Source organism: Thamnophis sirtalis, unplaced genomic scaffold (genome assembly GCF_051295495.1).
Source record: "Thamnophis sirtalis isolate CommonGarterSnake01/CBP01778 unplaced genomic scaffold, rThaSir2_p1.2 scaffold_6, whole genome shotgun sequence".
Taxonomy (NCBI): Eukaryota; Metazoa; Chordata; class Lepidosauria; order Squamata; family Natricidae; genus Thamnophis; species Thamnophis sirtalis.
Window position 1 is genome coordinate 51,925,756 of NW_028261386.1, and position 25,047 is coordinate 51,950,802.

The following is a 25,047-nucleotide window of genomic DNA, read 5'->3' on the forward strand; positions in this document are numbered from 1 at the left end:
ACAGTTAAGCAAGAGTTAAAAGGCGAAAAATTCCTTATGCAAAGGAGGCACGTGGTTCTCTCGCCTCCTGTAGAGGGCATTTTTAGAGACTTTTTAGAATTCTCTGGGAGCAACTAGCTCAGTCTGACCTCAGAGCTCTTGCCTTTCTCCTTTTACATTTTTTTTCTTTTCATGATGGCAGGCAAGAATAGAGTTGAAATCCTCTCTGAAACAGCTGGAAAAGATGCATGTGTGGGAAGGGGGGAGGAATTCAAAAAGTTTGATTGCATGCAGAGCCACGTTGCCTTTTCAAACACACACAACACGACACACACACACACACACACACACACACACAAGAAAAGCTGGATAAAAGTATATAAGCCCAGCTTGACTGATTATAAGTTTGAAAAGGCAACGTGGCTCCACCTGCAATCAAAGGCTCGGATCAGAAGGTAGCAGGGGAAGGGGGGGTATGGCAGAGGAGCTGTGTGTGTGTGTGTGTGCGTGTGTGTTTGAAAAGGCAACGTGGCTCTGCATGCAGAGGAAAATACATCCAATCCAACTTCTGTGTTTGTGTTTGTTTGAGAGTGAGTGAGTGAGAGAGGGATCCAACTTCTCTGTGTGCATGTGTCTATTTGAGAGAGGGGGAGGGAGGGAGAGAGGGAGGAAGTAGGGGGAGGGAGAAGAAAAAGAATGAAGGAAAACTTATTTTGCAAGGGGGAAAAATGCTGTTGCTTTAAATCGGAACTGAGCATGCCTGGCTGTGAAATTCTGGGAGTTAAAGTCCACAAGTCTAAAAAATTTTGAAACCCCTGTGTCAGTGCCTCACCAGCTATAAAGCTCACCGCACGTCACTGTAACAATGGCAGTCTACTTGTTTTGAGCTATGATGATGTTGTCCATTCAGTGGTGTTCAATTCTGGGAGATTCTATGGGGCAGGTCTCTTCACATCTTCTGATCTTGCATTACTTCTTTGAGTTCTTCTATGCTCTGGTTGATGTCAGCTTTGTTGGTGGTTTTGAACAATGCTAATGGTTATTGCTGTCTGCACCCTTTGCCCTGCATTATTTTCACAACGTGCAAAAACAGGATTAAGGACAGAAGAAGGATATTATCTTTACGACCAGATTTTGTTCCTCCCTTTCCTCCCCAACTTTTTGTGGCCTGTCATTTTCATAAGAGGCGTGCATCTTACGGTAGGCACTTTGATGTATTTTATTTTATGTGTTGATCTGAAAGGTCTTAGTGCCCAACCCAAATATAACCATTCTTATTATTAGATAAACACAGAGATATAAAGTAAACAGGTTTAGTCATGTTTGGCCTTTTCTTTCTTGTCTTTATACCAATAAACTGAGCCTTTTGTAGCCTGTGAAAAAACAGTTACACTCTAGCTCAGAGTGTAAGACAGGTGTGTCTTTGAGGGCCGCATCAGGGTTGTTTTTGACCTCAGGGGGCTAGGGTGGACATGGCCAGAATGGGCATGGCCAACTCAATGTCATTTGTGCCGGGGGCACCTGTAGTGATTTGAATGCTCTGCCAGAGAAAATGGGCTTCCAAGCTGCATTTTGGCTGTGAAAGCCTACTGCAACTCTCTGCCGGCTAAAACAGAGCTCAGGAGGGCTGTCTGCAGCCCTCGTGAGCTCTATTTTCAGCAGTGACCACTTCATGCAACCATCTGCCAGCACAAACAGGGTTCAGGAAAGTTAGGCTAGTGAACATTTTGAAGACTACTTAAATGCCAAAGAGCGATGAAAGCTCAAATCCTGCAATGCCACAGAAATGATCTAAAAATGGACTATAAAGTTGGACTATTTAACCAGGGATAAACTATTTGTTTGATAGTTCTGCTTAATCTTAATGGTTTTTTTTTGCTGAAAAGATTATGATTTCTCAATTCAGTAAAAAGAAAAATTAGGCTATAGGGATTTTTTTTTCATTTGTGTCAAGTCCTCGGAGTTACAACCGGCATCAGGCGGAAAGGTCTGGGTCTGTTCTGATTGGCTGCAACGCACCTGTTTGCAAGCACAGAAATTGCAGCCCCCGGATTGGCTGCCCGCTTGACAGCAGTCATATAAATAGCTGTCAGGTGTTCCCTGTCAGTTGTTGTTGTTACCTGTGTTTGCCTAGTTAATAAAGCGTTCTACTGAATCTACCAGCGTCTGTCTTACCTCAGTTTACCAGAACTAAGCAATTTGTAACTTTAGAAGGGGATGGAAATTTACTATATTAGCATATAAATATTTAGGTTGAAGATTTAGACATGGACTGAGGAATGGAATGAAGTATTTGGTTGTGTTTTAGGAGATAGTGATAAGTTGTTAACGCTGACTGTATTTTCTTCTTCTTTTTTTCATTTTGTGTCTGTGACTTGACCTTTAGATCATTTCTGTGGAATTACAGGAGTTGAGCTTTCAACATTCTTTGGCAATTAAGCAGTCTTCAAAATGTTCACTAGCCTAACTTTGTAAAGAGCCGAGGTGATGCAGTGGTTAGGGTGCAGTACTGCAGGCCATTTCAGCTGACTTTTATCTGCAGTTCAGCAGTTCTAATCTCACCGGCTCAAGGTTGACTCAACCTTCCATCCTTCCGAGGTGGGTGAAATGAGGACCCAGACTGTGGGGGTGATATGCTGACTCTGTAAACCGCTTAGAGAGGGCTGAAAGCCCTATGAAGCGATATATAAGTCTAACTGCTATTGCTATTGCTAAATCCCATAAAAATGCATCATCCTGAATTAATTGTTGTAGCTGTTCTATGTCCAATTGTCTTCTTGACTTATCTTTTGTATTTCCATTTTAGTAGTCTCAATTTTGTTGTCTTCTATGCTTTCAAACTCTAGAACATTTATGTCAGGTAAAGGTTGTTTTAAAAGATTTTGTCATCATGTTTTAAAGATTTATCCACTGCAATCAGAATACTTACTAAGATATTAGTTATCAATATCGCAATCCACATTAAAAAAAACTAAGATAAGATGTAAGATAAGAAAAAGTTAGAGCGGACATTGCCATTTAAACTCTTTTCTGCCTGTATCTTTAGTTTCCTTCAGTGTCCGTTTTGCAACCTTCATCTAGATTCCTAATACAGATTTTTACTTTTTGTGAATTGTATTTTTACTTTTTGTAAATTGTATTTTTACTTTTTGTGAATTGTATTTTTACTTTTTGTGAATTGTATTTTTACTTTTTGTGAATTGTATTTTTACTTTTTGTGAATTGTATTTTTACTTTTTGTGAATTGTACTTTAAACTCTTAAGTCTCTGTTTAAAATTTCTTAAATCCAAAGAAGAAGGTAAACTCATCAAGGGTCAAATTAAGCCCACTGTTTTAAAGGTCTGTAACATCCATTAAGTGATTACATTAAACATTTCTGAAGGTGTTTCTGACAGTGTCTTTAAAAAAGGCCCCCCTACTGCTGAGACTGAAGGTGTTGTCGTTTATAGATTTTAAATCTGGAGGAGACTGCTGTTTTATGGTCTTCTTGTGGGAAGCTGTCATTCAGAGCATTCATGAAAGACATGAGAGATGTCCTTTTCTCTTCTTCTCCAGAGAGAAGGCTGTCATCTCTACTCATTTGAAAGATGTCTTCGGCTAGCCCTGAACCAATGACATTGCTTTTGTTTGCTGCACTTATTTGGATACATCTGGATAATGAGCAGAGGACTACCACAACCCTGAATGCACTTTCCCTTTCTGTATATAATCAAGTTCAAAACCAAGCTGGGTGTACATCACTGCAATATAATGTGTTAGGGTGGACAAAGTACATCAGTATCAAGATTTAAATTAAGATAGTATTAATAATCTATTGGCCACTGTGTTGCTATTTTTGATGACCTTTTATTTTCTTTTGCTGTGTTTAAACAGGTATATAATAAGCATATTGTTTGGGTATTCTGATTGTCCAAATAGGATATTTCTGCTTTTTGAATTAAATACATTTATTTGAAAACCTACATATGAAAATCCTGTAATACAGCTAAAATCTTTCTCAAGGTTTTTCATTGTAGAGATAGAGCAGTATCTATATATCGATATATTTCTGTAAATTGTTTTCAGGCATTCAACTATACATTAGCCAATATACTGGTCTACAGTCTCACTTACTTCACACATCTATTTTCACATCTGTCTTATCTTGATTAAACGTACAAGTTCAAAGTTTAAACCAAGTTTGATGAATGCCTTATCTTTCTAATTACTTCTGCTACTTCACTTTCGGTATTTCTGAAATCCTTGTTTGGACCCTCAGTCTTCATCTAAGTGCTAACTAGGCTGGACTCTGCTTAACTTCCAAACTCAGTCAGATGCTGGCAACTACTGAGACAAATAGAGAAATTTAAACAACTTATCCTGTTGTCGCACCTTCTATATTAAGGATCAGACTTATTCTACTGGTTTTTCATTTTCACAACAGCAGTCATTGTCTCTGCTCATTTGTGGAGATGTTTTCATCCAGCCATTCCTCATACCAGAAGCCAAGCTTTAGCCTTTTTTCTATCCCTTCTTCGCAGTTTTGTGTCATCTGCAGATTTGATAGACATCCCTTCTATCTCCTTGCCTAAGTAATTCTAAAGTGCTGAAGATGAGTGAACAGAGAACAAAACCAGAGGTGGGCTGCTGCTGGTTCAGACCAGTTCGCCCCTACCTGTAGTTCTGACCACTGGCTGGGCCTGCCCACCCCGCCCCGCCCCAGTGCTATACTGTCCTATAGATCTCACTCTCTGGATCACTCGCCCCACCCATGCAGCCCAGCTAATTTCTATGCCTTGTCCACTCTACTCACCGAGGCTGCCCGTGAAGGTCTGCTGGAAGGTGCACGCATGAAATTGCTGTGTGTTTGAAGCTGCACGCTCACATTATAAGACCGAGTGGCTGGTGTGTTTCCCTCCTACTAATTGATCAAGTTTTCCATCTCTCAGGCTGGGGGGTCAAACAGTACACCCCTCAGACAGGGTTCGCAATTTGGGAGTCCTCCTGGATCCACAGCTGACTTTCGAACACCACTTGTCAGCTGTGACCAGGGGGGCATTTGCCCAGGTTCGCCTGGTGCACCAGTTGCATCCCTACCTGAACCGGGAGGCCCGCACAACAGTCACTCGTGCCCTTGTGACCTCTAGACTGGACTACTGCAATGTGCTCTACATGGGGCAGCCCTTGAAGAGCATTCGGAGACTTCAGCTTGTCCAGAATGCAGCCGCGCGAGCGATCGTGGGTGCACCTCGGTTCACCCATGTAACACCTATCCTCCGCGAGCTGCACTGGCTGCCTATTGGTCTTCGGATACGCTTCAAGGCGCTAGTCGTCACTTATAAAGCCCTTCATGGTATTGGACCTGGGTACTTGAGAGACCGCCTGCTGCCAATTACCTCCAATAGACCGATTAGATCCCACAGATTGGGCCTCCTCCGAATTCCATCCGCCGGCCCATGCCGACTGGCGACTACCCGGAGGAGAGCCTTCTCTGTGGCTGCTCTGACCCTGTGGAATGAACTCCCCGTGGAGATTCGAACCCTCACCACCCTCCAGGCCTTCCGCAAAGCCCTTAAAACCTGACTGTTCCGACAGGCCTGGGGCTAAAGAGCTGTTGCCCCCGTCTCAAATGGTATGACTGTTGTGTGTTTTAAATTATGTATTGTTATGTTTCGTCTTTTTATTTTCTGTCTGTACCCCCCTTCCCTGATTTGAATTGTGAGCCTCCCTGAGTCCCCTTGGGGAAAAGGGTGGCATATAAATGAAATGAAATCAAATCAAATCAAATTTTCAGTTCTGCACTAGGCGAATCAGTTGTTAAACCATAAGTTACCCTTCTTCTGTGCAGGCACAGGCCTATTTATCGTATTGCACATTTGGTGTGTGGCTCAGTCAAATGCAAATCCATCTGATAGTTGGGTTATACATCCTCCACTGTTTCATTTCATCAAGAAGGAGGTTTTGGCCTTACTGAAGGTCATATTGGCAGTATTCTCTTGGTTTAGTTTAATCTCTTTGATGCCGCCCCTCCCACCCCAACCCCCAATATTTTTCTGGCATGAATTATTTTTAACACAACTATGCTGGCTTGTAGTGATTAACTTGCTGCCTGGTTTTTTTTTTCTAGGATTTTTCCAGGTATACAGTAAATGTCAAGTTGATTTGTATCTATCCTCTCCCCCTCCCCTCCTTTCCCTCTCAAAATTGGTAAAAGGCTACCTTTTGTCTATTCTTTTCCACTATTTCAGAAATTTTCAAAGATGATAATAAATAGTTCTCTGATCACATCTTCCAGTAACTGTAGCACCTGGGGAATGGGGATGATATCCATCCAGTCTCAGCGACTTGAATATATTCAAAGCAAACAAGTTCTTTCTTACCACTTTCATGACTATTTTGACTTGCATTTCTCTTCAGTCCCCTGTTGTAGATATTCTGACAGATTGGAACACATTTTTCCTTTGAAAAAAGTCAGAACTAAAATAGGAATTAAGCAGTTCAACCTTCTTCTTGTTTTCTGTCACCATCTAGTTATCTTCTCCAGTCAGCAAATTGACTACCACATTGACGTTTTTCTTGTTCTACATCTATCTTAAAATACCATGGAATTTAGGGTTGTTTTTTTTTTGTATTCATTGCAAGCCTCAGTTCATTCTAAAAGCCTTAATTTTTTTAAAAAAAAATCCAAAGTCTTCTTACCTCAAATGGGCATGGACTGGTTTATTTGCTAAACATGAGGTCCAATGTCTAATTTGATTCCTAGTTTTATGAGTTTACCTCATTTTAGGGAATATTATTAAATCATTAGCAAACCTAAACCAATTCTCAATTTGTATGCTTTCTCTACAATATATAGAGTCTTATTTTTTTTAACAGTAGTAATTGGCCTTATAGACACATCTCAGTTTTAGTCTTCATTTCTTACACACAAAATGACTAGCAGGCTTTAAGTGACTTTGGAGCTCTTATCTGGCCAGGCAAGAAGGAAAAGTTTTAAGAATATTAAACTATCATCTAATAAGTCTGTTCATTAATCCATCATGCCTAGTGGTTGGTCTGTGTCTGCATGTTTGAACATCTTCCTGTTCTTTTTCTTCTTCAGTCCGAGATGCATTGAAAATAGACCAAGGATGAAACTCAAATATTTGGCTTGTAGAACATGTACTTTGTACTTGAATTTATATTGTTTGGGATCATTAAAAAGGCAGGGATAAATAATGTAGAGGACATTTGGCTACAGTGATCTTGGGCAACCCAATGGGTTAGTAGGAAGTTCAGATGAGAAAATGTTCTACTTTCCCTTTCATCATTAAGTAGAGCGAGTAAATGTTTAAGTATTTTTAATCTCTCTAGCTTTTTTCCACCAATCTCAACATTGCCAACAGGCGATGTTTAGGCAATTCATCATTCAGGTAGTAAACATACCCAAGTCTGATAAATTTGAGATTGCTGCACTGTGTGCTTTTAAAGACATGACCTAAAATACGGTTGAAATCTAATTAAAGTTTGTGTGACATTACAAATATTTCAGGGTTTATATTTTGCTGAGTTACACAGTACTGTATCAAAAATACTAAGAAGTATGATATTTGAAACTCAACCAGCTTGTTATGAACATGGATAATATCAACTTCGAACTTGCTTAATCAATTATTTGAGAATTATTTATGCAAATACATGCAGAGTTTGGATATATTTGAGTTTTGGAATACTGCTTCATCAAATATTTGGAAAAGGATTTTGAAATGCATCTGTGATAATGAAAGTCTAATTCGTCATATACACTAACATTAATTTAAATACAGTATGTGTTGAATGCATGTAGATGCATGTTTCAAATCACTCTACTAAAAGCTGAGGAATGTAGCTATGTATTGCATGATACTCCTTTTAAAAATGAAGCCTACTAATTATTATTAGCAACATTAAAAATTGCAGTGGGATTATCATAAGGGTCTCAGGAAGTGTTGTACTGATCATCAATTTAAACAGGATTTTTCTTACCGGTATACTTATATTTTACTTAGAAAGAAGATGAGAACACAAATAAATTATAATCAGGTCATGCTTGATTTGATGCTGACTACTTAATGCTAATCTCTTCAAAATTAAGTGACAGATGCTAAAGCTGTTTTTTGAGAGCTATGAAAGAAAAGCATTTTTAAGTTGAATAAACCCTTTGTAAATTGATTGAAGAATTATTTTTTCACAAGAGAACTACTGGACAGTAGTGCCTACCACAGTTAAGACTCATCCAAAGAAGCATAATTCTTCTGCTTGAGTGAAATTCCCGAGGATGGGTTCTAGTGTGAGTCCGAAAGCTCTGAAGACTAAACCTCTGGTTATTCAAGACTGGGAAAGGATGTAATTGACCGACTCAGATTGTATCCTGCAAAAGCATAATTGGCAATATGGATGCATTCATTTATTTAACGAACATTGTACTTATGAGGATTTGAGAATTACAAAATCAATTGGATCAGTAGTGGGTTGCCATTTTTTTACTACTGGTTTGGGCACATGTGCAATGCTTCTGCACATGCGCAGAAGTGTCTGGGCGGGTGGGTGGAACGTCCCACCACCATTACTACTGGTTCACCCAAATCTGGGCCGAACTGGGAGCAACCCACCTCTGAATGGGATGAATATATCTAAATTGTGTTTTAAGTTAAGTTGGTACAGTCTTAACTTAAATGCAAATCCTTTTGCAAATATAAACTTAAACTAATGATATAGTTTATAAGCACAGATTTCTCAGGTTCGAGCAGCTTTTTAAAAGTGAAAGTTGAGAGAACTAACAAAGTTATTGTTAGTTTTGGTGATATGACACATTTGTTCTAAACTTGCATTTATTACCCCAATGGATAATCTGAGCATTTCAAATGAAGCAATTTGCAATTGGCTCTTTGTGTGTCAAGAATCCAGTCTGGGCTGCAGCTAGTGAAATAATAGAGTCTGGGCTCTTTTTAATGGAGGTAAGTACATTATTCGAGACTGAGAAAGGAATTGGGTCAAATAGTTTAAGAACCGTTACTCTAGAATAAGTTATGGCAAAGAACATAAAAGAGCATACATTAATTTTGAGCGATCTTGTACTGCCAAAGTTTGGCTGCCTGATCTATAGAAGACTGCATGGAATTTCATAACATTGAAAGGGGTGGAGACTACTTTTTTTCCCTGTTATTCCTTTACTAACTTAATGAAGTCCTAGCCAAATGTAGCTGACACGCCTCTGGGTGGTTCTTTTATAACTTGAGCTCTTCTAATGCTGCAATATAAGATCAAAGATCCCTAAGAACTTCTCATACTGTCTGATTCCTCTGGAACTAAGGCTGTAGCTGTATTGGGCAACTTTAGAAAGTGTGATCCAGGAACTTATCCCTATTTTCCATTCAGAAGAAGTGCAAAATGATCCCAGAAAAGAATGAATTGGTCTTCTTTGTAAATGGCAAGAAGGTAGGACAAAACCTGTGTTTCTTATAACATTTCTTCTTGCATCTTAGTACAATACAATATAATATCAGAGTTGGAAGGGATCTTGGAGGTCTTCTAGTCCAACCCCCTGCCTAGGCAGGAAATTCCAGACAAATGGCTATCCAACATTTCTTAAAGACCTCCAGTGTTGGGGCATTCACAACTTCTGGAAGCAAGCTGTTCCACTGATTAATTGTTCTGTCAGGAAATTTCTCCTCAGTTCTAAGTTGCTTTTCTCCTTGATTAGTTTCCACCCATTGCTTCTTGTTCTCCCCTCAGGTGTCTTGGAGAATAGTTTGACTCCCTCTTCTTTGTGGCAACCCCTGAGAGATTGGAACTCTGCTATTATGTCTCCAATAGTCCTTCTTTTCATTAAACTAGACATACCCAGTTCCTGCAACTGTTCTTCATATGTTTTGTTTCTCCAGTCCTCTAATCATCTTTGTTGCTCTTTTCTGCACTTTTTCTAGAGTCTCCACATCTTTTCTACCTCGTTGCGACCAAAAGTGAATGCAGTATTCCAAATGTGGCCTTACCAAGGCATTATAAATTGGTATTAACACTTCACATGATCTTGATTCTATCCCTATGTTTATGTAGCCTAGAACTGTGTTGGCTTTTTTGGTAGCTGCTGCAGAATGCTGGCTCATATTTAAATGGTTGTCCACTAGGACTCCAAGATCCCTTGCACAGTTACTACTATTGAGGAAGGTACCACCTATACTGTACCTGTGCATTTCATTTTTCTTGCCTAAATGTAGAACCTTACTCTTTTTACCATTAAATTTCATTTTATTAGATAGTGCCCAATGTTCAAGTTTGTTGAGATCCTTCTGTATCTTAAGCCTGTATTCTAGAGTGTTGGCTATTCCTGCCAGCTTGGTTTATTCCCTCATCCAAATCATTGATAAAGATGTTGAAGAGTACTGGGCCTAAAACAGAGCCTTGGGGTACTCCACTACATACTTCCCTCCATGAGATACAGTCCATTGAGGACTAATGTTGAGTGTGGTTGGTCAGCCAGTTACGAATCCATCTGGTGGTGATGCTGTCTAACCCACATTCTTTTACTTTATCTAGTAGTAGGTTCTGGTCTACCTTATCAAATGCCTTACTGAAGTCCAAGTAAACTATATCGATGGCATTCCTCTGGTCCACTAATTTTGTCACTTTGTCAAAGAATGCAATAAGATTAGTCTGGGATGATCTGTTTTTGACAAACCCATGTTGGCTTTTGGCTATTACTTTGTTTGCGTCTAGGTGTTCGGTAATTCGTTGCTTGATTATCTTTTCCAGAATCTTTCCTGGCATTGAGGTCAGGCTGATAGGTCTATAGTTTCTTGGATCTATTTCCCCCCCCCTTTTTGAAGATGGGAACCACATCAGCTCTTTTCCAGTCCTCTGGCAGTTCCCTGGTGCTCCAGGATCTCTGAAAGATATAGTTCAGTGGTTCTGAGATCTCATCTGCCAGTTCCTTCAGAACCCTGGTGTGTAATCTGTCCGGTCCTGGTGATTTGAATTTATTTAGGGTAGACAGGTGCTCACTTACCATTTTCTTCCCTATTTCAATTTGTGTTCCTAATCTGATTTTTGTGCTGCTGTTTTTGATAGGTTGGACGGTTTTATCCCTTTGTGTAAAGACAGATGCAAAAAATGAGTTAAATAGTTCTGCTTTTTCCCTGTTGCTTGTCACCTTCTTGCCACTTTCTCCCAGCAATGGACCAATTGTTTCTTTAACCTTTTTCTTGTTTTTAACATGTTGGAAGAAGCTTTTTCTTAGTTCATGGATTATTCCCACGGCCCTTTTCTCTCTTTAGCAGATGGCAAAAGCATTTCTCAAAGAAGCAGCACTGGATTTAAGATATTTCTTTAAGATATTTACAGACTTCAATAAATGATAGAGGAATGAAGAAACATGGATAGCTGATGAATAGCTGTCATTATGACCATTGGGGTGGTTGTTTTAGAAAACAAATTAAACTTTTTAATGGATCCAATGTTTCTTTTAATAAAAAAGGAGGAAAAAGCATAACACTTTTCAGTCTGTTTCTGTTCCATTTTTGCATTAATAAAGATTTTACTTAAGTCAGGGAACATCACTTTTATAAAAATGTCATTCATAAGTTAGTGCCGAGCAAATACTCAATAAACTAATAGAGCTGAATTAAAGAAAACTGTAGAAAACCACCAAAGTAAGACAATTAATGCAATCTCATCTGCTATGTGGTAAAGTATGTAATCAAATAGATAACATATATATTTCTTGGCTGCCTGTAGCTTTTCCTGATCCTGTCTTTGGTTGCTTTCTATTTAGCTTGTTAACATCCAAGATGAACTGAATTACAAAAGTATATCCCCTCCCAAAGCCCTATGTTTCTGTTTGACAGTGAGATTTAAAATTAGTAATTACCAATAACAAATGGGCTCCATGTTGTAGCTGGAGGAACAGGTAGTTTATTCCATTCCTGATGAATTTTAGAGAAAAATGTACTGTGTATTGCAATGTCCTGGTTTGCTCCAGAAAATTTTACCCCCAGACTCTGCATACAATTTGCTCTGGCTGCCAGGATGTAGTTCATGAATTGAAAGTTAAAACCTCCCTTTTAACTCCATTATAAATAGCTTAGAATTAGATTAATCTCATTCAGCGTGGTCAAATTCTGCTTTTATGGCTGAGCATCTGACTGATGCTTGCCTTAAAGAAAGATACCCTCAGCAATCAATCTATCATAGGGCTGTCATACGGAGATGACGAATGGGTCACAGCCCGGGTTGAGATTATGTAACCTCAGCAAGGAATACAAAGTCATTATTTTTACTTCCTTAAAAACACTGCGGTTTTAAATCTCTGTAGCAACAGAGGTCTTTTCTTTTCCCTTGTCTTTTTCTAACTATGAGCTTCCTTGAAATAAAGAGAAAAGTGAAGTCCTGTTCCTACATCGTTTTGTTCTATCCCAATAGATCATTGCTCAGAAGACTGTATGCTTTGTGTATAGAAAAAACCAGCTCAGCCCATAGATCTTTAACTAAAAAAGCTTACCAGACATCTGGAAAAGATCCCTCCCCTTTTGAATTCTTCAACAACTGCTACCAGATCAAACAGAATAGGCAATATATTGATAGTTACAAGCATGCAACTCATCTAGATGCTTCTGGACACCTTTCTCTTCATGTAAACAATTCTGGCAGCATTCACAATGTACATCTTTAGAATGTGCCCCATTGAAAATCACATTGAGTCTGGGGTGGAGGTGGACAGACTCCAAATCCCTATTAAGAATATACTTGATGATAGGTTAACAATTCATGGTACAAAATGTGCAAAAGTGTTTCTTCCAGACTTTTACGGATCTAAACATTAACTGAAACCCTTGCAAATCCTCTCCTTCCCCCCTCCCCCACATAGTAAGTTTTACCTCAGTCGTGTCTCTTCCATGAGTCAAAAATCCTCTGAAACGGTGCCAGTATTGATTTAGCAATCAACCTTGGGAAAAGGTTGGCAGATAATTTGGATTACTTGTTACATAAAATGAGTCTACCTTGTAAATAAAAGATGCCTGAGTTCTGTGATAGTCACCTTGACGTAAATGGGCTTTGTGGCGCAAGTTTGTCCAGATCCTTCAAAACCCATTGCAGCATGGAAAGATGATGAAATGCTACCAGAAGAAGAGATGGAGCATTTCAGCAAACTATGAGAATGAATTGATTGTGAGCTTAGGATAGAATGCAATATATGGCAGTTGATGAGAAAGGTTACCTTGTCTCTAGTTTTGGCAGCCTGATATGGTAAATAACTGGTATAGTTTTCTGCATGTGACTTCAAGGCTACCATGATGAGTGATTAGAGGGTTTGATAAGATGTAAAAAAACAGGCCAAAAATAATACAGGCCGTCCTCACACTTACAACAGTTCATTTAGTGACTGTACAGAATTACGACAGCACTGAAAAAAGTGACATGACTGTTTTTCAAACTTATGACCCTTACGACATCCCCAAAGTTACATGATCAAGATTCAGACATTTGACAACTTCTTCATATTTATGACGGTTGCAGTGTTCTGAGGTCATGTGATCACCTTTTGTAACCCTCTGACAAGGAAAGTCAATGGAAAAAGCCAGATTCACTTAGCAATTGTGTTACTAACTTAACAAGTGCGGTGATTCAATTAACAACTGTGGTAAGAAAAAATGCAAAATTCATTTACAACTATCTTGCTTAACAACAGAATTTTTGGGCTCAATTGTTGTCATAAGTCGAGGACTACCTATATTTAGTAATCTGGCTATCATTTGAAATTCATTAAGCATCTAATGTCTCAAATAGTCAAAATCATAGTATTTTTTCATTTCATTATAGCATGACTGTGTCATTTGTATTTGACTGAAATTTTTTGATTAGTATTGATTTTGTAAGAAGGTGATATAAAAAGAAAAAATAGCTACTTCAATCAAAGGAAGACCATGTGCATTTATTTTACCACTCCTTATACACTTAATGTCCCAATGATGTATTAGATGAGTGGCTTGACTTGACTTTGTTTGAGTACATATGCATTAAATCAGCTTTCCCAAAACAGGTGGTCTATAGATGGTGGCTAGAAATTATGGGAGTTGCAGGCCCTACATATGTGGAAGGAACTAGGCTGGGAAAGTTGAGGGGTTGGGGGCAAACCTTTTCCCTTCCACCTGATAGTCTTGGTGAAAAACTGATTTCCCATTAAATCAATGGCAGTAGCAACAAGTTTTTCCCCCTTAGATATATAGCTTAGTCCTGATTCAGTTCTTACATGACAAGTAGTTCCTGTAAAATGATAACAAATTTACATGCAGGAGGAAATGGACTTTGAAATTATGATCTTGTTGTGTAACATGTATTATACTGAGTCTTGCTGGATCATCCCAAAGACTTATGCAATCCAGCGTACTGCTTCCACAGACTGTCCTTACTTCCCCAGCAATTATTATTGAGTAGCACACTGCTACAAAAGATTATGGTTCTGTAAAGTCAGTATCAATTTCCTCAAACTCCTTTAAATAAGCTTCCTTAACTAATTGCCACATTTTATGGCAGTAAACTAAATCATGCCAATAAATGTGCATTTACCTATCCTAAAATTCTTGCACGTCCAAGCAAAATGAATGTTAACAAACACTTAGTTTATATTTACAGCACCACCACCACAAATTAAAGCACACAGTAACCTTCTTCTACACAAATGTAAGAAATGTGCTGAGATAATCTGTTAATAACAAAAGTAGTTCAGTACCTTGTCAGGAAGAGAAACAAGCACAGGTTTTTGGTTTTTTGACCTGGAATCAAAGTTTTCAACTGAAAAACAGTTTTATAATTGATTCTAATCTGAAAAGCTAGCAATAAACTTTATTGTTAATAATTAAAACTAAGTTAGTTAGAGTTCAGCAGATTAAAATTTTCTCTTGCTCAAGATCTCATCCCCTAGATATCACTTAAAGAAACTAAGGTAGAAAAACTGCATGTTTAGTGAGAAGCAATAGGGAACCAGCACCTTGAAACTGCTCAAATGGTCCAATTGCTGCAATTAGGAAGGGAAGTATGTTAATATTGGCAGAACAGATAGTGCCATCCAAATCTTGGTACATTCTGCATGCTTGTGACTGAAAACTTATGCTTTGGTGCATAGAGCACCTAGTACACTATGTTGGACCAGGGAGACAAAGTACACTTAATTTGTGATTTCTAGAGATACTTCTAGCCCTCAGTACATGACAGGAGATGTTTAGTACAAGTTTTTTTTGTCAAACTTAGTTGATTTTGAGTATATAATTTCATTAAGAATATTGCCCATTTATTTAAGCTGAAATTATTCTTTCTACTAAACAGTAGGACTATTAACACTTAAATCAAAACAAGAAAACATATAAGGAACCTGTTTAAAAATGAATAATTAAAGGCACCAAAATCTGTTTGAAAACCATGGGAAAAGAGCTTACGGTTATTCCTTGTGACAGCATAAACATATCCATATCCAAAATGTTAGCTTGGCAACAATGCAAATTGGTTTATTGTTTTCATCTTACACAATTTGTTTGACTTTCTATTGTCTTGCAACATGTTGGTGTCTCCTATACAATATTGATCAGGTCTAAATCTGATTACCTCCAAAAGTAATTGTCATCTGCAGTTTTATATTGTAAATGCTATGTAAGATATCAAGGACAGGAGTATTTCCTTTAAGAAATGGTACTTTGTCAAAGAGGCTGGATGGTTTGTGCAATTCATTCACAAATAGTAGAATATGCTGACTTCTACAATGTATCAGATGCTATCAGTTCGTTTGTTTCTGAAATTATCTGCAGCATACATATACATTTACAGTTACATGTATTTTAAGAAACTATTTTTCTTTTTTTTTTTTAGATAGTGGAGAAGAATGTGGATCCAGAAACTACGTTGCTAACCTACCTTAGAAGGAAACGTATCTGAGCTCAAGAAATGTGCACTGTATGGAATTTAAAAGAGTCCATATATTTCCAGGTGGTCTAAGGATTCAGGAACAGACTAGAATACAGTAGAATAAGTTTTAAGATTTCTGAGGATTCCGTTCCTGCTAATTCTGTTATTTCCAATATTTCTAGTGTTGCCAGAATTAAACTGAATGGAAGCACATTCACAACTAATAGTACAATCTCTGTGTGAGAAGATGGATAACTTTCGTCTTTTGTCTTGCATTGGATTAGTACGAAAGAAGCTGAGCTACTTGATTCCTACGTTGGAAAATTAATGCCTAACCTGGAAAATAGCATGGCTTATTTCTAATCAAATCTGATTTCAAGATGAACAAGCAATGCCACATCAACCCCCCAACTTCTCTTATCTCCCACTTATCTGTTGATCCTTATTATTAAGTCCCAAGTTCTTCTAAATAGCCTCAGTTATCACCAGTTGAAATTACTGTTATGTCATGGTAACAACTGGCCATTACTGGAGGATATGAAGGACCACTGCTCTCCCTCCAATATCTGTTGCCTGACAACAATAGCTTTCCTAAGGACTGGCATACTCTTTGCTAAAATACATTTCCCAGATAATGTAAGAAGGCTTCAATAAACTGCCAAACAAAGTGCCAGGTGTTACAAATATGTCTTTACCTTCCCTTTTCTCATTAATTAAATCCAGTTGTGGTCACATGACGCTCAAACACAAACTAACAACCACATTTAAATTGCACAAATCTATCTTAGGCAATAAATGTGGTTTTGGAGCTCAGAAATCTAGACTGAGTGAACCTAAATGAACCATTGGCACTTATGTTTAAAGTATGTATGTGGCCATTGCTGGGATCTGTCTTCTGTTGTAGGTAATGATTCAGTGCTTCTTTCCTGCGGTAACTGAACCAGGGAGTTCAGTTCGGATATCAGACGTTCAGGAGATGGAAAGGGTTAGGCTATTTAATTTAAGGGGAATAATTCACTGGTTTGGGTTAAATCTAAGCCTTCTCTCTTGTTTAAAATAAGTAGCATATTAATGTTTACATCATAGTTAATCTTAGATGCTGAAAGAGGGGCCAGGAAAGAAGAGCAGACGAATAGGGAAAGTTCATCCATTAGGGTCCAGTATATTTGTTCTTCATAAAAAGTTGAAGAGTTGCCATGGAAAAATAATTGCATAGTACTAATTACATTAAGAATGTTACCAAGTGGAACATCATATATTTTACTAGAAATATTTTACTTGAATTCTGTGCTAGAGAATTAATGCCTAATCTGTTTTTTTCTCAGTCATATGTGTAGAACAAATAAATATATCTAGTGCATGTAAATCAATTATTCCCTTTTTGCCAGCTGATCCTCTTCAGCAATTAAAAAAGGTAAAACTGTATTTATTTAAGGATCTATGCACAGTTGAAGTTGGACATATTAATCACAAACTATAAAAGAGGCATATTATGAGTTCCAGCTTTGTATGCAGTTTTATATACAACCCATTAAATTAACATAATCTTTCAAAGAACCATCAACCAAAAACATCGATTAGCAAAAAGCAGCTCAGAATTGATTGATATAAAGTTTGCTTGAAGAACTGAAATGAGAAAACCATGTGCCATTATTGGCTGTGCTTCTTGACATACAAACCAAATAAGATAATAATTGGAGGCTGTACTCACATCACTTGCAAAAAAAACACCAGCCAAGGTTCCTCTGTGAGGGAGATGAATGGTTCCTAATATGACAATAAATACATTAAAATACATGATTTATTTTAATCTTCATTATCTTTTGTGCATCATTTTGGTTAGTTTATGATTTGATATTCTATGAATCCAGTAATCAAGTTAAGCATGTTGTGTGAACATGGTTCAGGAGTCAATAGTCCAGTCTTGTTCAATAATTGTGTGATTTTTTAAAAATCATTTGATTAAACCCTATACTTAAAAATCAGTTTTCCCATCAGGGAATACATATGAATAAACCAAAATAGCTTTATAAAAAAAAAAGGCAGATTTTTTTAGCCTGTTCTTATGAACAGCAATGCAAGCTTGTTACCAGGACCACAGACTTTCAATGATAAAGAACTGTATGCGATTAGCCATGTTGGTACATTTTCCTTAAGCTCTACCCTCTTAGTGGGCTTGTGTGGAACCAAGCTCGGCTGTGGAGAAGGAGGCTGTGGTGCTTGCACAGTCATGATTTCCAAGCTTGACAACTCTCGAAACATCATGTATCCTTTGTACCCCATTCACTAAGATGGAAGAGGTCTTGAATTGCGGGAGTGCAGAATTTCTGATAGACAGGACAGGTGCTGGATATCTGGAAACATGTGTTTGTCAGAATCAATCTGTCTCTCCTGAAACTCCTTTGCAGGTTGAGAAAAGATTGCATGCAAGAAATAACAAATATATCACAAAATCTTTGCTTACTGTCCCTTATACAGATATGTGTTAGAGCTATGTGAAAATACTGTTGTCCTGTGCAATAATTGTATGGATTATTAGTAGGAGTCTATGGAGATTTTCAGTCATCCAGGTCATAAACCTCCAAGTGGCCTCAATGGTTCTCTAAAAGAATGCAAATGATCAGCTGTTTGCATGGAATATAAATCTTTCAATTCCCCACCATCCTGTCAGAGCTGAAGAAGCTTCTTGGATAAGAAGTGAAACATCTTCAAAGAAAAACAAGAAAGTCCAGTTGCCTCCTGAAAAAAGCACCTTTGGGGTGATTATTAGAAGAACTAACTTTCCCCAACATTTCTAATCAGCTACATTTCAGCTTGGATTAGAAGACTTCCAAGGTCCCGTCCAGCCTTTTGGTTTTGAAATCCTGAAGTTCAATTGGATTTAAAGTTTCAACATTCAAATTTTGTCTAACAATTTTACTAATATTTTAGTACTACAGAAGAATTGGATTGGATAGCATTTATTAAAATCACTGCACTTTTTCAGCTCTGGTCTCTTAGATTAATACTTGGCAGATTTCAGTGAATGACAGTGAATTATGATCATCTGAAGGAATGATAATATCATTGCCTTAATGCTAGTTTATTCACTTACCCATTTACCTTCCACATCTTTATTTAATAATGGTGCTGGTAATCAGAAGCTACATCTTTTGGCCAATGTTTGCCTAGGATTTCAACTTTCATAGGCCCAATCAGCATAACCAATGGGGAGGCATCATCTTCCAAAACATTGGGATGATGCCCATGAATCTACCTCTGTTCCAGTTTCAATATGAGACAGTCTAATCCCGAACATTGGGTTTCATTGGTTTATTGTATTTCTATAGAAAAATGAAGATTTTGTAAAACAAGCAATTTCCTTAATTCATTTCTCCAGACATTATTCTGCAAATGCATGTTTATTCCCTATCTGCGCTCTCCACCATGTAGCTGTAACCACTGTTGAAGGCATTGGAAGCACAAAGACAAGGTTGCACCCTGTACAGGTAAACTGGAGCGATGTGACTATGTGTTAACAAATATTTAGGTTCACAAATTGAATTAAGCTATATGTAGGAACAATTGGCAGTTCATATATGTAATACACAAAACCCGAAGACCTATTATTTATATGTAATGTGATGTGTGAATCAGATCAGACATCATTGTGTTCACACCTGTCACTAAAAGCAAGTTGATTAGTTGATTTGTCATGGCATATTGTACGAACCAATTCTTCTTCTTCTAGGAGAGAATAGCCAAAAGCCATGGATCACAGTGTGGTTTCTGCACTCCTGGGATTGTCATGTCCATGTACACATTGCTTCGTAATCATCCTCAGCCTAGAATGGAAGAGATTGAAGATGCCTTTCAAGGTAAGATTGCCAGACACAATAGACCACAATTCCCATCCTTATTGGCACAATTACTTTTCATCATGGAATAAATAGCAGTAGACTTATATACCGCTTCATAGGCCTTTCAGGCCTCTCTAAGCGGTTTACAGAGAGTCAGCATATTGCCCCCAACAATCTGGGTCCTCATTTTACCCACCTCGGAAGGATGGAAGGCTGAGTCAACCCTGAGCCGGTGAGATTTGAACCGCTGACCTGCTGATCTAGCAGTAGCCTGCAGTGCTGCATTTAACCACTGCGCCACCTTGGCTCAAGAAATCCATTTGAAAATGATTAGGTTGATCTCTCATGACTTGGTGAATTTGTTGTCATGTCTTTTGACACTGGAATCTTGCCTTCTAAAGTTTTCAAAGCCCCAGAGACATTTATTTTTTTTCTCTATGGGCAGTTTCCTTCCTTGGAAATAAAAAAAATGAATTTCTTCATGGTTGACAAAAGCAAAAACTAAAACAACCTTTTTCCTTTTATGTTCTACATGCCTGTTGACTTTTTCAACTTGATTTGGCAACGTAGGAAATCTCTGCCGCTGTACAGGATACAGACCGATCCTGGAGGGGTACAGAACATTTGCAAAGGTAAGGAACTAAAGATAAAATGTCTTGGTGATGGAATCAGGCTGACTTTTCCAAGTACCGTAAATGTGAAGATGCAATCTGCTTTGACTTCAGCTGAAGTAATGAATACTTCATAGCCATGTCTATGTAGCTTACTTGACAATAGTACTGAACTAAATTATCTCTTACTGGGTTGGTTTTCAATTTCAATGTTGTCTTCATAGAACAGAGGTGGGTTTGTTATCATTATTAATCATTTATTTGACTATAGCTATTATTACTTCTATATATAGCAGTCAAAATTTAACTATATTTAAATTTTGCTACTGTTGCTACTGGCTCGTACTGGTTCGGCTTGTGACACCCTCGAACTGGTTCCTCAGTTGCCGTGGCATGTTTTTTGGGGGGCATTTTTAATCTTCTGCATATGTGCAGACCTATTTACAAGCAACTAGGCATGTGCACAGAGCAAATTACGTGTGCACCGAACCAACAGCAATGCCAGCAGCAACCCACCTAGCCATAGAATCACTGGGATAATTGAGTTTTATAGGCCAATGATACACAATTTTGGTTTTCACTATCATCCAATTCCAATAAAAGATTCTGGAACATTACTGAGGGTTTGGAAAATGGGCTCAATGAGGGAATATGCTAAAATTATACTCAGGCAAGACAGAAACACTGTTATCAAAAAATAAGCAAACTGCATTTGGAGGTTGCAATAAAGCCTGGGGTTGCAATCTCCTTTAGGGAATGGTTTTTGTCATTCATTTGTGACTAGATTTGCAGGTGGTAAATTTGTGGTGAGGCGCATGGTTGCACCACTATAGATAGTACATCAACTGCAACTCTTTCTGCAATATGGTGATAGTTATTCACATCTTGGTTCCAACTTATTGTGGCTACTGCTTTGCACTCTATGAGGGGTTACTTCTCAAGAATGTTCAGAAATCACAACTGCAGCAAAAATAAGTAGGAAGACTGCTAACTGATGAAAGGTATGGGGAACACCTGCCCATGTGGAATAATTTACAGTAATTGTCATTTGCCTGAGGGGCACAAGTTAAATATCGTTTAGGGCTTGATGATTTGAGGAACTACCTTCCCAAGTAGCAACCTGTCAGGAGAGACGTTTTTGAAGATGCCCTGGCTGCTGATACATGGTGGAGGGGAGGGGTGAAATTCAGCAGGTTCTGACAGGTTCTGGTAATAGAAATTTTGAGTAGTTCAGAGAACTGGTAAATGCCACCTCTGGCCGGCCCCAGGAATGGGGAGGGAATGGGGATTTTGCTGTATCCTTCCTTGATCATTCCACCAAGCCACCCGCACAGAACTGGTAGTAAAAAAATCTTTGAATTTCACCACTGTTGGAGGGTCTTCTGTGTGGCTTTCAACCTATGAAATGCTTTTTTTGAGGAGATGAATTTGGTCATTGGTTTTCTCTTCCGTTTAGAAAAATAAGGAACACATATCAATTATCTGTTGTTTACTATATTAATTTTAATTTAGATTTAATATTTATTTACGTCCTGCTTTTATTATTTTTATAAATAACTCAAGGTGGTAAACATACCTTATATTACTTCGTCCTCCTATATTCCCCACAAGAATAAGCCTGTGAGGTGAATTTGGGGTGAGAGAGAGTGATTGCCCCAAAGTCACTCATTTGGCTTTCATGTCTAAGATGGGACTGTCTCCTGGTTTCTAGGCCAACACCTTATCCACTAGACCAGTGGTCCCCAACCTTTTTATCGCCGTGGACCAGTCAGCCTTTGATAATTTTACCGTGGCCCGCTGAACGCGCGCAGGGGTGGGGGGGCGTTGTTCGCGACGACACATTGATTGTTTATATATCAGATTGTTTTGATTAAACAACTTTTATTTTATTGTATTTAAACATGCCTTACAAAATAAAATACAATTACATAAATATAAAGTGCTTTAATATGCCCCCCCCCACCCGGACAGACTTATGTTCCTCAAAGACCATCCTGAACCCTCAACCCGGACCAACCTTTCTGCCTGCCCTCCCCCTCCCCACCACATTCGGCGGGCAAAGAACAGAGCGCGCGCGCGCGAATGCTGTGGAGAGAGAGAAAATAAATATATATATATAAACATATAACTGTTTGGGAGTAAAAGCGGGGAGGCGCACCCGGCCGGGGGGGGGGAGGAGGAGGAGGAAGGAGGGTGGGAAGGAAGCTGGCAAGCGAAGAACAGAAAGTAATTAGCAAGGATTAAAACGACCTGCCGGAAAAAGGAGAGGGGAAAAAAAAAACACCAGATCTGACGGCTAGTGCAGCCTCCACCGGAGGGGCTGCAGAAACACACACCGCCAGTCCTGTCCTTCCTTTCCAACCAGTCTCTCCGCGCGCGCATACACACACACACACACACCCCACACAAACACACACCCGCCGGCAGATATGCACGCACACACACTTTTTTTTTTTGCAATTGGCAGAACTACGGTTTTCTTTCTTTAAAAAAAAAATAATTAAATGGAGGTGGGGGGTGTGTGGAGAGAAAGGGAGAGAAGCGGACACATAAAACCGAGCCGCACTCTCGAACCACAGCATGCATCTGGGTGACAGGGAGAAAGCAGGAAAAGCCGAGGAGAGAGCTTTAGGAGCTTTAGCAGAACAAACGGTGGTGGTGGAGGAGGAGGAAGAGGGTGGCGATGATGATTGGGGGAGGTTTAAAAAAGCAGATCCAAGCGCAAAAGTTACTGAGTCATTTCAGCGGCGGCCGGAACAGTTTTCTTGACTCCCTCCTTCTCTCTCTCCTCTCTCACTCTCTCTTTCCCTGGCGATGGATCGGTGCGGGAGGGGGGGGGAGAGAAGGGAGGAGACGGCGAGGGAGGGAGGGAGAGAGAGCCGAGGGTGGGACCAAAGGGGGGGGGAGAGAAATGCATTTAAGAGGAGCGGATTTAAAAGAGCGACCATGGCCCCCGGCCGCTGCGCGGCCCGGTGCCAGGTACTCCACGGCCCGGCACCGGTCCGCGGACCGGGGGTTGGGGACCACTGCACTAGACAAACTGACCCACAATTTTAATTTTTCATATTTTAATTGTATTGGTTTTATATTGCTTTTATAATTGTAAGCTGATTTGATTTCTTGTATAATAAAAAACAGGGTACAAAATAAACCAGTAACTGTCCAGCATGGAAATTGATTGTTTATTTATTGTTATTGTTGTTATTGCCATTATAGCCTGTAGTCTTTTCTCTGAGAACTGAGAGTAACTAACAGTGGTATTCTCCTGATTTAATTCTTACCTTGAAAGTGGATTAGGGTGAAAGCAATAATTGGTTCAAAGTCATTTTATAGTTGAATGGGGACTTAAAGTTCAGTGTCTTCAGCTCAAACCCTATCTTTTATCATGACACTTGAATCTGATCCAGCACAACTCTTTAAATATTTGCATGTTCTTTTCATATGTGCTCCATAGTTTATTTGGAACTATTTCTATATCTTCCTATTTCTATCTAGGAAGGGGGATGCTGTGGAAAACTAGTAAAAGGAAAAGGTTGCTGTATGGCTGGAAAAGAAAGGAATGAGGTAAGTGGCATAAATCAGTTGGAAAAGAGTACTAAGTATAGAAAAGAAAAAAATGAAAAAGTGTCCTCCAACTTGCATTAACTTGTATATACCGGTAGCAGATTTCACTTCTAAGATTAATTATTTAATATTAAAATCTCTATTGTATTGTACTTGCTGTACAGATGTGTGTGAGAGAGAAAGAGCAAGAATGCAAGGAAAAAATAAGTAAATTTGTTTTAACATAGATTAAAATACCAAAAAAGAAAAAAAGAGAAAAAAAGAAGATTTTAAAAAAGAATTATTATTTTTCCGATTGCTGTCTTTTTAATATGTCTACTAATTTGCTATTTACTTTATCATGTCTTATATTTTTTTAAAGGTTCAGGGGTGCGATGATAAACAAGTCAATGGAAATAAACAGTTGGAGAAATTATCCCCAGTAGGATGTTTTATAAATGGATTAGGGTTACAGCTCCCAGAATTCATAAGTACAACTGTCACAGTATAATTACTAGTTTGTTTGCTTAGGAATTTTGAAAGTTGTAGGTTTAATAAATTAGGAACTATTGGATAGTAGGAAACTGACTTAAGAATTACTTGGTCATGTAGTACATGAACAATTATTGCTACTTCTTGAAGGTTCTTACTGTTCCTAATTTTTTTTACAAATTCAAAAATTAAAAACATGAAAATAGTCTTTATTAGTCTTATTTTTTAATAGTAGAAAACCAAAAAATAAAATAAAAGACATGTATATACTATATTGTTTAATTTTATACTACAAAAACTCTTTAGAACATAGAATAATAGTGTTGGAAGGGATCTTGGAGATCTTCTAGTCCAACCGCCTGCTGAAGCAGGAGACCTTATACCATTTCAGACAGTGGCTATCCTGCCTTTTCTTAAAAACCTCCAGTGATGGAGCATCCACAACTTCAGAAGGCAAGGCATTCCACAGGTTAATTGTACTCACCATTAAGAAATTTCTCCTTAGTTCTAGTATTCTTCTCTCTTTCTCTCCTTCTCTCTCTTGTGTCTGTAACGTTTAAGGAGATGAATCAATGCCTCATAGGGCAACAAATTTTGAATCATGGTGTCAGCCTCTGTTTTGCTGCTTGCTTTTGGCTGCCATTGAAACGGGGAGGGGGGCATGGTATTTGGGTGGGGAAGTGTTCAGTGCAGG

General features: G+C 38.5%; 1 protein-coding gene across 1 annotated transcript in view; it reads left to right on the top strand.

Moving 5' to 3' along the window:
- The first annotated feature begins 9,204 nt into the window (after nt 1-9,204).
- Nucleotides 9,205-25,047, top strand: part of XDH (xanthine dehydrogenase) — a 62,855-nt gene continuing 47,012 nt past the window's right edge. Inside the window, exons 1-7 of the mRNA XM_087717876.1 lie at nt 9,205-9,415; nt 15,833-15,890; nt 18,040-18,133; nt 19,248-19,356; nt 19,599-19,725; nt 20,278-20,339; nt 23,814-23,882. Coding sequence (XP_087574002.1) covers nt 9,368-9,415; nt 15,833-15,890; nt 18,040-18,133; nt 19,248-19,356; nt 19,599-19,725; nt 20,278-20,339; nt 23,814-23,882 — 567 coding nt within the window. The 5' untranslated portion in view covers nt 9,205-9,367. The remainder of the gene's footprint in view (nt 9,416-15,832; nt 15,891-18,039; nt 18,134-19,247; nt 19,357-19,598; nt 19,726-20,277; nt 20,340-23,813; nt 23,883-25,047) is intronic.